The sequence below is a fragment of the Podarcis pityusensis genome (assembly GCF_964106645.2).
Source record: "Podarcis pityusensis genome assembly, chromosome: 6".
Taxonomy (NCBI): domain Eukaryota; kingdom Metazoa; phylum Chordata; class Lepidosauria; order Squamata; family Lacertidae; genus Podarcis; species Podarcis pityusensis.
The window spans coordinates 95759732-95774848 of record NC_138030.1 but is presented as its reverse complement, the minus strand read 5'-3'; the positions used below and the strand labels follow the sequence as shown (position 1 = coordinate 95774848).

Below are 15117 nucleotides of genomic sequence, written 5' to 3'. Positions count from 1 at the left end.
CAGGATATGCACTAATTGGAAATGAAGCAGTGCAACTGCCCCATAACGTTTGCAGATGCAAACCATATTGAAAGACGGAATGTGTGTGACTGCACTGATAGCATCATGAGCACAAATAGTCATGAATGCACCATGAAAAAAGATGTCTGGAGGGGCCGAGTGTGTCAAGGCAAGTGTTATTGCACACTTTCCAGTGCATTTTCCTTTGTGCAACCTGAGTGACTTTCTTGATTATACAAATTACAAGGCATAGAATATTACCCAATAATGAGGTAGAATATTACCCAATTTACAGCACAGTCTGGTATGCATGACGTGCATATTGTAATTCTTTCTTTCCCTCTTTCCCCCTTTCCTTCTCTACTTTTCTCCTTTTTAACTTTAGAAATTCTAATGTTATTAATACAAAATACCTTTTACTTATGGTCACTAATCAGGCAACATAGATTACCATACATCACTTCATATCAACTTTGTTGATATAGTCAAAAAATTATCTGATGGGATAATATTATTTTATCTTTTAATGTCAAGAATTGCTGCATGCCATATGCTCTATTGTAAACAAACAGGTAGCTAAATGAAACCATGTTAAATAGTTTTAAAATGAGAATTAAGAAAAACAAAAAATTAATAATTGTGCAATCTGAAGTTGCTGACATGTGAATGAATCCCACCGTGACAAACAGGTACAGAGGATGTCCACTGGCCAGATGCACTGCAGTGCAACGTCTTGGGGCCACGGAGCTGAAAGCCAACTTCACAACCAAAATCACAGGTGGAGTTGTAAGCGAAGTCGCCCACTGGATTTACACAGTCCATTGTTCCTCTTGTGGGTAACTCGATTTCTGGACATTGCTTAACTAAAGAAAGAAAAAGGGGTAAACTAGAATGAAATAGAAATCTCCAAAACAATGATGCAAGGGGTATGCTTGCACTAGATTTATTTAGTATATGGAGTTTATAAACCATGAGCCTCACCTACTACATTTTGCATGATGCCAGCCTATCTCCTCACCAACACCACAGGCACCCCTCCTCCCAGCTCTGCTTTAGTAAGTCTTGCTAGTCACAGATGGATGACTGACTTAAGCAGACCCATTCCCCATTTGACTGGGGCACCCTCTGCCAATCTCCAACAGTAACATTAAATCAGATTGCTATTCTCCCATGGATTTGTAGCCTTCACGGGTGCAGAGATAGTCTAGAATTAGCCACAAATCAGCTAAAACAATTAGAAACAAATACAGTTATGTTCTTAGAATTGCAGAATTGTAGAGTTGGAAGGGACCCCCAAGGGTCATCTAGTCCAACCCCCCTCCAATGCGGGAATCTCATCTTAAGCGGGTAGCCATCCAGCCTCTGCTTAAAATGTTATTCAACTCTGTTTTTTCAACAGCATTTTTTTATTTTTACATTTGAGAGCAGCAGCTTCAGAACTGAGACCCAGCGCCAAAGATACGGCTAGCCACAGATCAGATCAGTCACCTGCCCCTTCCCTCTCTAGGTTTTTGTGGCCTACTGCCCCACCTTCTCTTTTCCAAGGCTTCTGCTTCCTCTGTCCTTCCTTGCCTAGGGCATGCATTCTCTGAACCTTTGCAGGATTTGTGCAGCTCAAGACAGTGATCTCAGGTTAATAGGCAGGGTAAAAGTACTCCCAAATAAGTAAGCAAATGTTGGCAGTTGAAAACTCACTATAGCACAACAGCTGGTCCCATACCAGGCAGGAAGCTCCAGCTTAGGGTAGCTCAGCCAGCCTCTGACAAACCCTACTACATAACCCCTTTGTTTTTGAAGATATAGATAAGGTATATAGATTGATTTTTAGAATCAGATAAGTTAAGGCTCTCACTTTTTACTTGCTCTGTGCCTTAAAACAGCAGCCTGATACGCAGAAAACAAGGAATTGAAACTTTCCATATCTCTATACCAGAAAACATTCCTGCTTTCAGGTCAGGCTGCTGCAAATGGTACAGGGCAGGATTAGCAAAAAGAAAGGGGGGGGGGGAGTTAACAACCCTAAATGCACTATGACCACCAACAGTAATTTGGAATCTCCAGGTTTATGGAAGTGATGTACAAAATGTTTATTCCATGCATCTAAATTAGTTTTCCAGGTCAGTATCTACTTCTGGTCTTGGCATTTGACAGCCAACAGCTGGATCCCCAAATATATTCATCGCACACCCTCTAAGTACTACAGAGTTCTGAGACAATAATATCGGAATGGGATTTAGAAGGAAACTGAACCTTGACATATTGGCTCCAGGGAACTCCATTCTCCAGATGCTTCACATCTAGTGGTCTCCACTCCACTTAGCAGAAAGCCCTCCGCACAGCTAAAGTTGCAGCTAGTCTGGTACTGAAATTTCCTGTGAGAGCAGATGAGGTCTCCATGAACAGGGATTCTTAATGGCCAGCACTGGACAGCTAAGGAACAGAGAAGGGAGGATTCAATCAGGCATGTGCATGATGGGAATTGGCCATTATTATTATTATTATTATTATTAATGCCACCCATTTGGTTGGGTTTCCCCAGCCACTCTGGGCAACTCCCAACAGAATATTAAAAACACAATAACATATCAAACATTGAAAACTAGAAGATCAGGACTCTGGTTATGAAGGACATCGACTGAAGATGGACTACTTACTTATTGCTCGTTTTATCTGCAAGTGCGCCCCCTTGCCCCCACAATTTAGGGGGCTGGGGCTGGGCGATGTCAGCATGCCACATGTTGTTGATGTGTCATGTGCACGCCACACGGCTTACACACATGAAACAGGCACACCCTACTGCATGCACCTGTTTATCCGTGAGCTGCCTTGGGAAAAAGGAGGGGAATAACAACAACAACAACAACAATTCCACTAGGAATATCTCCTGCAACTAGGGATGGGGGTGAAATGTACCAGAAGCAGAATGAGCACTGAACTGGCCTGTAACCTGCTTGTCCACTCTCTTTTGTGAAGTGGTCTTGCTTGCAGCGACTTTCTGAAGATTCCTCCAGTACTGCTTCTTTTATTTTAGGGGGCAGGTAGAATTTATTTTTATTTTTTTGTAAATAATTTTTATTCATTTTCCAATTAAAAACCAGATTTTTTAAAATATGATGACATTTATTCCCATACAGTTTAGTCAGCTGCTGCCATCACCAACATTTAATCTTAACTGTCTGCTGAAATGTACATTCACATTAACTTCTGTCTCATTTATTCACAGTTGAGGTGATTATGTTAGCCATTAACCCCCATTCACATTTATTGTTTTAATGTTAACCTTTCTCTCATTCCCCCCACCCAACTTCAGCCAAATGCATACAAAAAGCACAGTCACTGTCTTACGTCTTAATGTGGGCATATGATATTTATTAATGTAACCCAAAGTGGGCTTCACTTGTATTTGTGAATGCTAAAATGAGACTCTGGAGCATATATATTTGTAGCAACATTGCTGCATTACTTATTATAATAAATTACACATTTATAATAAATGGTGAGTTTTTCTACCATCCTGTTTATGCTTACTGCTTTTCAGTTTTGATCCATGCAAAAAGGAAAACTCCAATTTGTTTGTTTGTTTTCTGGGCAAAGTGCGTGGGCTGATGGGGTGTGTGGAATTATTACAACAGTGCTTGGCTCAGTGGGCCTCTTGCCAGTTTCTGGACCTTGGCTACTGCCACACTTGCGTTAACACCTGGCACCCACCATAATAGCACATACCTACACACTGCGGTATCTCTGCTGACCAGCTCCCAGACGGCAAGCACTGCAAAGTGGCCAGCCCATTCATTTCAAATCCTTCATCACAACTGAAGCCACAGCTGGAGTTATAACTGAAGTTCCCCAGAGGATGACTGCAGTTCATGCGCAGTGGTCTAAGTGCAGCATCCAAGTCCTTGCATTTCACAACTAAATGGAGACATTGAAATACCAGGTTATGCCAACACTACCATCAGCAAATGTGTTTCTAACCTCTCCTTTGAAAGAGATTGTGGAGCTGAAACATTTGTTGCCTGAACCCTTCCTCACTCACTTATAATACCAATCCTTTCAGACCTTGTGTTTCTTTGGAGCCAACACAGCAACCAGAATTTAATTCTCTCCCAAAGCATGGTCTGGCCAACTTGAGTTAAAGTACCACTTAGTGGTGGTAAAGATGAGTGAATAACTCAACCATCAGGAATTTATCATGGTGGCCCTATTCTGCCATAGGTGCAGGACCAGACAAGTTTTTCTGGGGACATGAACAACAGTGTATGGGGGGGGGTTGACCCCTTTCCCCTCAAACCACACCCCTAAAACTCAAATAAAAGTTACCATATATTTAAAAGACAGATATATTTCACTGGATATATTACAAGACACATTTGCAAGAAGCAACCTGTATTCAGTTCAGTGGCGCTTACCCTGGGAAAGTAGATAAGGAAAAGAATGGCTCCAGTGAGCTGCGGAGTTGGCTCCTGAGTATTTAGGTCAGCATTTTCACCCATCCATTTCTAAGTCTCCTTTTAATTTCAAATATGCACTTTGCATCTCAGTGATGCTGACAGCATGCTATCTTTTTGGAATGTCTATATAGAGCCTAAGCAAGAAGGTTATAATTTAGGCTCTGCCCATTTCTACTAGATGCAAGACAGCCACCTTGGGCCAAATGAGGAGGGGAGAAATGCTTTTGCTATATGCATCACTTATTAGTACATCCACTTCAAAGTTTCATGCAGAAACTTAGGATGGAAGCTACTTCCCCCCACCAGATTCAGTGTCTCTAGAACAGCTTTCTGGAAAAAAACTTTGTTGTTTTCAGCATATCAGACTACAGCTAAACTCAGTTGAGCAGAATCAGTAGTAAGCTGGAAATCCTGAGGTCTAGAAAGCTGGATTTCTCATATGTGTGTCTGCCAGAGCAGTAGGTAGGAAAGGGTGGATGGGAGAAGAGTTAAAGCACCATCTCCCCTTCCTAAGGCTTCTCCACTCTAGATTATCCCTGCTCCCATTTGGATTCCTTGATTCCTCTGGTTTAGCTCTTAGGCTGCATACACACAATACCTTTAAAATACATTCAAAGTACATCCTTTCCCTCGAAGAATTCTAGACAGTGCAGTTACACAGAGTTACAATTCCAGCAACTCTTAACAAACTACGGTGCCCAGAATTATATTTTGTTGAGGGTGGGGAGTGTGCTTCAGATGTGCTTTAAAGGCATGTTGGGTACACAGGCTTATTCACACAACTGAGGCACACCTTTCACTGAGACAGTAAACCTGCATCTTTGAGCAAGACCACTTCAAACTACAGGTTAAGACTTGCATGGCTGATATATATTTTTAAAAACCCTCGCTATTATAGAAAACTGGCACATCAGGGAGAAGACTCAACTAGAATCCAATATCTAGTTCTATATATTTTGTGTGGAAGAGCCACCAGCCTTGTGAGCCCCCATTCACAATATAAAGTACAATTCAGAGGTGAGTTTTCTCCTCGTGGAAATAGGCCAAACTTGCCCTTTTGATTCCCCCAAACCAGAGCCAAGAGTGGCTGAGGAGAATTTGTACATTTTGTTGCTAGACTTAAAACCCCTGGCATGGCTTCCAACATAGATGTTTCAAAGGAAAATTATATTGAGCTGGGCAGTAATGTTATTTGTGATGCATGTCAGTCAACACAACAGGGCTAAATATTTCTCACAGAGCAATCTTTGTTATCACATTCCGGTGTGCTTCCTTTTGGGGCAGAGCTACACTACAAATGTAAACTAGTTTTAAAAATGATTTCCTCTTTCCAGAGAATTCTGGCTACTGTAGTTTCACGAAGGGCAGGGTGGGCGGAGATGTCAGCAGCCTCAAAGTACAATTCTCAGGATTCTGGGGAGAAAGCCAAAACACTTAAGCTTCTTTTAAAACACACACACACACACACACACACACACACACAAAATATAAGTTAGCAGCATAGAAGAATAATCTGCACAGGAAGAAAGCTGACAAAATAGGAGGCTTTGCAAAAGATGCTACTGGTTTCATCGCATAAGCTTCATACTGTGAATGGACAAAGCCCTCTGAATGTCCTTTAAGTAAAGAAGGTAGCACCAGTTCAAACCTCAACAAAAGCCAAGAATTGGAAAGAAGCCCCCCTCAGCCTTGAAGAGGAGCAGTTTCTCTTGCTCAGCAAAAATGTATTCACAGGAAAACCTCTTAAAAGTTATACAAGAGAAATAAATGTAAATTTTGTATTTTGTGGTGATCAAGAGACTGAGCGGAAAATCAGATAGTCCCAGGTTCAAAATTCAGCTTAGCCATTAATTCACTAGCAGGCCCTGAAGGAAGCCCCCCTCGCTCTCAAATGGGGATCACACTGGCCTTCCTTACAGGAAAGCGTACGTGAAGCACTCAGAACCATACCCTCCAGCATTTCTCCACTGAAAATAGGGACATCCTAAGGAAAAGTGGGACATTCCAGGATCAAATCAGAAACTGGGATGGCTTCTCCAAATCAGGGACAACCCTGGAAAATAGGGGCATTTGGAGGGCCTGTCAGAACATTTAACTCAAGGGCTAATTATTCTTATATGTTTTGTCAGCACGTAACAAGTATCCATCCCCCAGCCATGGTTCTGGTCCTTGGGTTGTTAGAAGACTCACCATATTCACACTCCGGCCCATAGAAGCCAGGATAACATTGGCAGGTATAATTCCCAATGGTCTCCACACACTCCCCATGCTGACTGCAGGAGGAAGGCTGGCAGGAAGCTGCGCAGAAGAGAGAAGTGGGTCAGAGTTGCGCCATCTCTTGAAACTTAAGCTCTACTCCCACGGGAACACAGAACTGCAGTTGCCAGGATCTCTTTGGAGAAGAGAGGAGGGCTACACTAGTTAGCAGCCTATTTCATTCTGTAGTGTCGATGTGAGAAAATGGAGGCCAGTTTCTCCTGTGTTTAGTCCAGTTGCAATCATTCCCTGCAAACATAGGAGTCAACTCCTAGGGGTTGAGGTCCCTTTCAGACCCCCAATAAAATATTTGATAGCCACCGCCATTCAAATGGTGTGTGCACTCTGCATCTTGTGATCAGTTATGTAGGGCGGGGCTTAACTGCCTCCCCCCCATATTTTATTCAAGTAAAAATGAAAAACTAATGGCAGACTAGCTAAAGCCCAAGGAGGACTTTAATAACTGCACAGAACAGGCAAGAGCAGGTCAGCCATGTAGTGTGAACAAAGCTACGCATATTAAAATTTTCCTCCTCTAACCAGCTCTTCAAAGATACAAGCATCTTTGGCATCAAGCTACTCTTAACAGAAGGGAGCTGTGGACCCATTCTGCAGAGTTCAGTACTCAGGGCTGATTCTGCTTCATGTTCTACTAAAGAGCTCCAAGTCTGGACAAAATCAAAGTCTACAGGCTGTTCCACACCACACTTTTAAATCAGGCAACTTTCCCCAAAGAACCCTGGGAACTGTAGTTCCCCCCTCACAAAGCTACAAATCCCAGCACCCTCAACAAGCTACCGTTCCTAGGATTCCTTGAGGGGAAGTCATATGCTTTAAAACTGCATTGAATATACTTTAAATTTATGGTGTGGATATGCTCTAATCTCTCGTCAAATACACTAGCTTGCTTTTGAACAAACTGTTGCACTTATAGATGCCTGTTTTTGCCAATACAGGGTTCATGTTTGTCCATTTTCACTTAGCAATATCTGAAAAGGAAAAAGAAAATGATAGATTGATCCACACCTCTAAAGCAGTACCAAAAGTCATGCCAGAAATCGGGTCACAGATTTGCATATCCAAATTCAGCCTTGTTCCTAAAGGAGATTTCAGCTAAACATTAAGAATAACTTTCAGGGGGTGAAATCTGTTCAACGGTGGAGCAGACTCTCTCAGAAGGTGGTGAAACCGTCATTGGAGGTTTCCCAAGAGAGGTTGCCTAGCCATCCATCAGGGATTCTTTAGCTGTGGTTCCTACAATGCAGGGGGTTGGACTAGATGACCCTTGGTGACCCTTCCAGCCCTACATTTCTATGGTTCCAAGATGTGCTGCAAATATATCAGGGTCCTGCACCTTATACTGCACAGGAAAGAATATCTCCATATGCGGCCTCAGAATAAGCTGTGCTTGATTAACTGCAAGATCTCAGGCTGCTGTTTACAGTGCAGTACAGAAAAAGGGCAAGCAAAAGAGGCAGCAAGCTAGCCTGTCCATTATAGTGGAACCTAGGCTGCAGCTCTCTACCTGGGAGTAAGCCCAACTAAACTTACTTCTCAGTAGAAATACATAGGAATGTGTTGTTGGAAGGCATGGAGGAGAATTAAAGCTGAATCTACACTTTGCAAAACAATATGTGAACTGAAACACCTTTGAAATTTGCATTTATCTGAATTTTTCTGTGCCATTCTGCAACGAAACAGTGTTGACAAAAAAAAAATATTGGGAAAAGCGTGCATACAAGTGAAGATATGAGTGAAACAAACATACAGAAACACATTATATCAGGAAATATAATGTGTACATATGTTATATGCAGAAATGTGTACATATGTTAAAACTGCATATAAAAATGTGTTTACAGTATTATGAGAAATTCTCACTGAAATGCTGGTGAATTTTCATGAGGAGTCTTCAAGAATAAGATTCACAAATTGCTGAAAAATGTAGAGAACTGAATATTAGATTGGAAAAATAAGAAACTAAGGCTGGATCTAGACACATCAATTAAGTGTTTCAGTTAAACGCGTTGTAAATTTAAACAGGGAAATCTGGAAGGGAAAAACAGGACTCCACAGTGCATATAAATCGCTTTTTCTTTACCAATCTAGCTGAATCCTAAGAGAACCAAAACTGATCAGTCCTTCCATTCCTAGCTGTTGGTATTCCACAGCTATGACATAATACGGGGTGCTTTCATTACCTTGGTAGCACAGTGGCAGTTTTTTGTTAGTGCAACGTTCATCATTCCATTTTCCAGATTCCACAGGCCTTTTAATGTATATCTCAACACAGTCTTCTCCAGACCGTCTGTTGTTGGGTTCCCGAGAAGCCCAGTTTTCTGCTTCCTTTGTCAGGATCTTGCCCGTTCCAACCCAGGTCCAAACATTCTTAATCTTCCGGATCCCAATCCAGTAGTACGTGCGATAGTATGGAATGGTAGCATTGAGATAGGCAATTTCTTCTTTGTTTTGGATTGCTACTAGGTCAGTATAGTGCTGCTGGCAAAATCTTCTTGCCATGTCCCAGTTGCTCGGGGGCATCTGCCCATGGTGGTAAGTCCAGGCACCCACAGAGGAAAATATCCCTGCCAGAGCAACAAGGATAATTAGGAAAAGGTTGCAATTGCAGACAAGCATCCTGAGTACACAAATGGTGATGAATACAGCTGGCCTGTTCTTATAAGAAGCACTAGATAACGTAAAATTAGCAGCCACAGAGGACAAGGCATTCTGCAGAATAGACTCCATGCTCAAAAGGAAGAGGTGGCACTTTTGAACTGATCCTAACAGTTGAAAATCAAACAGAAATTAAAGAGGTGCAGTTGAAGGAGGGAGCAGCTAGCCTAGTAGGAGAGACATATTTGGAGTGTAACAAGGACCTTCTACTGGTGGAGGGAATTGTTAATCTTTTCTCCTGGAAACCCCATTAAGAACTGCTTTGGACAAAGAACTTAGCAAAATTACATTAGTCAATAAGTATTTTCTTCAAAAGGGTTTACATGGGCTAGATTGGAACTTTTTACGGTTTTGTGCCACCTGCAATATTTTCCTGTTGTGACTATACCAGGTGATTCTTCCTGGTGTGGTCTTACAGGGCACTTGTTTTAATGGGATTGCCAATGAAGCCTTCTAGTTTCCATTTGTAATAGTGAGAACAGCAGAACCCAAGCAGCCTCAAACATATTTCTGCTTACACAACTCTTCCCATCCCCAGCGTTGCTTCATATCCTTCCTTGGCAAGGTCAAAGTAATAGCAAAATGAGATTTTTTTCCAGTAAATTTCATAAATACTTACCACAACTAATGATAGTAAACAGCAGCATGTGGTCATGTGTTCCTGTAGACCACAATCTTCTGCTGGTTACACCCTATTTGAGAATACAGATTTGCTGTTAAAGTGACGACGTGCATACAATTTTAAATGCAAATTCATAACCCTATTTATACAATCCAGCCAAAATTGCCTTTCAAGGCTCAAACTATATGTAGCAACATCCACACAATTAGCAACTGTGCTGTGCAGATGCTTTTTAGAAAGCAGCAAGTCTGCAAGGTGCAAATGTGGCTCAGGAGAGCTCTGCTGGTGCAAAGGATTAAGGCAGTTTTCCTCAACCTTTTTCCAACTCTGGCCCCTTCCTGTGCCCCCCCCCCCCCATCAACAGGGGCTATTTAAATGTTCCATATGTAAATAGAACATGTTTTATTTATTTTTTTAATAATTTATACAACATACAATTACATAAAAATTTATACTTTTATGTGTTTCTCTCTCAATGTTGCCCCTGTGCCTGATGACCAGAAACAAGTGTTGTGAATGCTGCTGGAGCTGATGTTTCTTTGCAAGGAGCGATCATGGAGCTACAGAGCAACATAGCAGCCAAAGTAACTTTCTGTCAAGAGAAACACCATTTTTGGATAAAGAGTACAATACAGTGGTACCTCGGGTTAAGTACTTAATTCGTTCTGGAGGTCCGTACTTAACCTGAAACTGTTCTTTTTTTTTAATAATAATTTTTTATTAAAGTTTAAAACAACAAAACGAAAAAAACAACACACACAAAAAACAATACAAAACTTAACAATAAAAACACAAAACACAACAATTAAAAACAAACTCTCTTTTCCATTTCCAATTTTACATTACTTATTTTCTAGACTTCCTCAAACCTCCCTCTTTTGTATTCCAGTCCACATTATTTGTCCAGCAGTTTCTTTTCCACTTTTTTAGTCCCAATCTTTAATTTAATAAAATGTTAAAATATATAACTTCAACTTTTTTTAAAACCTAATCCTTGATCTTAATATCATATAACTTTAAAATTTTCCCTTTTAATATCAAATTTCCATTTCTTTAAACATCTTTAATCTTGATCTTTAATCTTAATCTATCCTTAACTTTAACCTGTGCAGCTGGAAACCACTTATTTTCAGTCCAACATCACTCTAACATTCCTTAATTTTACAGTGTTTCTGAAGATAGTCTCTGAATTTCTTCCAGTCTTCCTCCATCGACTCTTCTCCCTGGTCACGGATTCTACCAGTCATTTCCGCCAATTCCATATAGTCCATAAGTTTCATCTTCCATTCCTCCAGCGTGGGAAGTTCTTGTGTCTTCCAATACTTTGCGATGAGTATTCTTGCTGCTGTTGTTGCATACATAAAGAAAGTTCTATCCTTCTTTACCACCATTTGGCCGACTATGCCCAGGAGAAAGGCCTCTGGTTTCTTAGGAAAGGTATACTTAAATACCTTTTTTAATTCATTATATATCATTTCCCAGAAAGCCTTAATCTTTGGGCACGTCCACCAAAGGTGAAAAAATGTACCTTCAGTTTCTTTACATTTCCAACATTTGTTATCGGGCAAGTGATAGATTTTCGCAAGCTTGACTGGGGTTATGTACCACCTGTATATCATTTTCATAATATTCTCTCTTAAGGCATTACATGCCGTAAATTTCATACCTGTGGTCCATAACTGTTCCCAGTCAGCAAACATAATGTTATGTCCTACGTCCTGTGCCCATAACCTGAAACTGTTCTTAACCTGAAGCACCACTTTAGCTAATGGGGCCTCCTGCTGCCGCTGCCGCCACGCCACCGGAGCATGATTTCTGTTCTCATCCTGAAGCAAAGTTCTTAACCTGAAGCACTATTTCTGGGTTAGCGGAGACTGTAACCTGAAGCATATGTAACCTGAGGTACCACTGTATCTAAAAAGTTTCCACAGCTTTGGGATAAAGTAAAATTGTATTTCATGGTATTTCCTACTTTGTATTTGGTACAATCAGGTTTCAGTCGTGTTGATTACTCAGCCTAAAGCGGAATCGCCTTAACATAAGGACAGAGGTGATCTTCGGTTATCCCTCACAGCAATAGAACCAGATATTTAAAAAACTTGTTTCCCTCGCTCCCTATATTATTGTTACATGTTGTTCTGCTGGACCTTCCTGTGGCATTGTCAGCTGCTGTATTTGGGGCCAGGTTGGAATTTTCCCAGCTGGCAAAATGGCTCCTCCCTTCTGGTTTTTGCCACCCTCACAGCAACCGTCACAACTTTGGTGGTATAGGCATTGGGTAGGCGTAGTCTTGGACAGAGGACAGAGGGGAGGTTGTAGCCCCTGCCTGCCCCTCTGAAAAGGGGGGTCCAGGAGAGATGCTTCTGGACTCAGCTAGACTGGAAAAGAAAAAGCAATTTATATGCGCTGTATATGTGATATAACATTGTGCCACCGGATGTTGATGTGGAGTTCCGTTTTTCTCTATCTGTTTTCCCTGGTTAAATTTACAACGCTTTAAGCCGAAATGCTTCTTTGAGGTGTCTAGATCCAGCCTCTGTCTGGACGCCCAGGCGGGGGCAAGGGGCCACAGCTCTCTCCAGGTACAATCCATTGGGGGAGCTACTCCTTGAGGAAGGCCAAGGTCTCCTTCACTTCTGGTTGACCCCAAATGCAAATCCTTCTCTCAAACCTCTTACATCTGTAGTCAACAAAGTTGTGACCTGATTTTACCCAAACACTAGTTGTCATTCCTTTTATTCTTGGAATTTAGGCAGTCCTCAGGGCAGGAGGGATGTCTTGCAGCACAACAGCAATGCTGGGCTGGATGGGGCCCTGGCCTGATCCTGGAGACTCGTTTTAGGTTCTGACGTTCTAAAACTTCACTCAACCAGGCCCCCAGAAAACCTCATGCTGTATCTTTCTTCCCAGCAACATAACTTTTCTCTCCAGAAATTTAGGAAGAGGTTGAAACATCTAGAGCAGACTATAAGACTAGCCATTTATAAATAATAAGACTGCCTATATTTTTTAATGGATGCAGGTCCCATCTGCACAACACATTTAAAACAGTCTTATACCACTTTAAACAGTCCTGACTCCACACTTGGGAAGAGGGATTGATGTATGGAAGTGAGAGCTGGACCACAAAGAAGGCTGATCGCTGAAGAATTGACGCTTTTGAATTCTGGTGCTGGAGGAGACTCTTGAGAGTCCCATGGACTGCAAGAAGATCAAACCGATCAATTCTGAAGGAAATCAGCCCTGAGTGCTCACTGGAAGGACAGATCCTGAAGCTGAGGCTCCAAGACTTTGGCCACCTCATGAGAAGAGAAGGCTCCCTGGAAAAGACCCTGATGTTGGGAAAGATTGAAGGCACAAGGAGAAGGGGACAACAGAGGACGAGATGGTTGGACAGTGTTCTCGAAGCTACCAGCATGAGTTTGACCAAACTGCGGGAGGCAATGGAAGACAGGAGTGCCAGGCGTGCTCTGGTCCAGGGAGTCATGAAGAGTCGGACACGACTAAACGACTAAACAACAACAACACTCTGAGAACTGTAGCTCTGTGAGGGGAATAGTGATAGCCTAACAACTCTCAGCACCCTCAACAAACTACAGTTCCCAAGTTTTCTTGAGGGAAAGCATGACCGTTTAAAGTGGTATGCCACAGGTTTAACTGCATAGTGGAGATGGGGCTGCAGTCTATATCTGGGGTGGGTGGAAGGTAGCTCAGCATCTACTGGTAGGTTTCTGGGGGATATTCAGAAAACCACCTCCAGGGATTTATGCTTTCCAGTAGCAACAACAGCTTTTGCTCACATACACACCCGAAAATCAGGCTGCTGAAATAAAGAAAGGTTGGAGGAAACCTGGAACAATTTACCCCCCCATATCAGTTCTTGTACTGAAAAAAGATTCCAGTGCTAAGGTGCACTTTGAGTTGCCCTGCTCCGTAATTCTAAGCATATGTCTGCCGCTGCTGCCGCCACCTTCCTAAGCCACGTGTCATGACCCCGCTGGAGGAGTCCCCTTCAGAGCACCCCAAGGCCAACATTGCAGGGGGACAGGGAGACATACCAGACCCTTCAGGATGTTTCAGCCTCTTCCCCAAGGCACAGCAGGCTGTGGCTCAGATGCCGAGGCGAGGACTGAGCTTCCCCCAAACCCAAGAGAGCGTTCACTTGTAAAGGCACAGAAGCAGCCAGATGCCAGAGTGCCTGCTTGAAGACCAAGATGTGCTACTCCACACAAGTAGACTAAGCTCAGGCAGCCCAGATGGCCTGCAGCTGTGGTCAGGGTGAGGCTCTGGGGCACATGGCTAAAAGCCTTCAGTTCCTTTTCTTGTACCAGCCAACTGCTATGTTGGTTAGTTGGTGCTTCGATTGCCCCACCCCCCACCTCCAACCTTCCCCCAATTTTCCTTGTTTGGACTTGGGGGCTTCACAGCTCCCAGCCCCATTCACAGTTTCCGAGTTTTTCACATTTTTTCACATTCACTTCTGCACCCAATCACCCTGCCTATAAGAGACTAGTTGTAGGCATGCTACGGGGGGGGGGGCTTTTTCCTTTTGCCTTGAGGTCATGGTCACCAGTGGAGAAGCCACTCTCCCCAATACTTTTGTGTTCCATTGCTATGCCAAAGATAGAGGTAATCTACAGAGGAAGCTCAGAGCATACTCAACTGTCCCTTATTCCTCAATTCTATGGATTTGCCCCATATCCATGAAGAAACTGCACCTACCACGTCTAATGCTGACCCTTCTGGTTTCTCCTTTCTGTGCTGCTTCATATGTGGATAGGCATGAGTATTAAACACCTCCTTCCTCCCCACAGCCTTCTTGTGCCAGGCAAACACTTCCTCTAAAGCAGACTGAAGCTGATTGCATCCTTTTCCTATTGCCTGCTTTCACTGTGCTGTCCTGTCACAACCACATGCGTTAACTCCTTGTCAGCTGTTGGTTTGGGCATGTAGCTGTGCCCTTCTTGGATGCTGGGATACGGCAACAAAAATAGTAGTGCCACAGCAGAAGCAGCAAGAAACTGGAAGTAGAAAGGGGCATCTATTTCAGGTGGCAAGATGGAATCTCTCCCCCCCCCCAAAAAAAGCAAATGTACTTGCTAGTAGAGTGGG

At 42.7% G+C, this 15117-nt stretch overlaps 1 protein-coding gene across 1 annotated transcript in view; it reads right to left on the bottom strand.

Moving 5' to 3' along the window:
- Nucleotides 1–14882, bottom strand: part of LOC308480506 (P-selectin-like) — a 29220-nt gene extending 14338 nt beyond the window's left edge. Inside the window, exons 1-7 of the mRNA XM_081012120.1 lie at nt 14728–14882; nt 10003–10075; nt 8909–9292; nt 6642–6749; nt 3724–3912; nt 2251–2430; nt 678–863 (exon numbers count right to left, since the gene is read on the bottom strand). Coding sequence (XP_080868246.1) covers nt 678–863; nt 2251–2430; nt 3724–3912; nt 6642–6749; nt 8909–9292; nt 10003–10075; nt 14728–14775 — 1168 coding nt within the window. The 5' untranslated portion in view covers nt 14776–14882. The remainder of the gene's footprint in view (nt 1–677; nt 864–2250; nt 2431–3723; nt 3913–6641; nt 6750–8908; nt 9293–10002; nt 10076–14727) is intronic.
- Nucleotides 14883–15117: the final 235 nt, after the last annotated feature.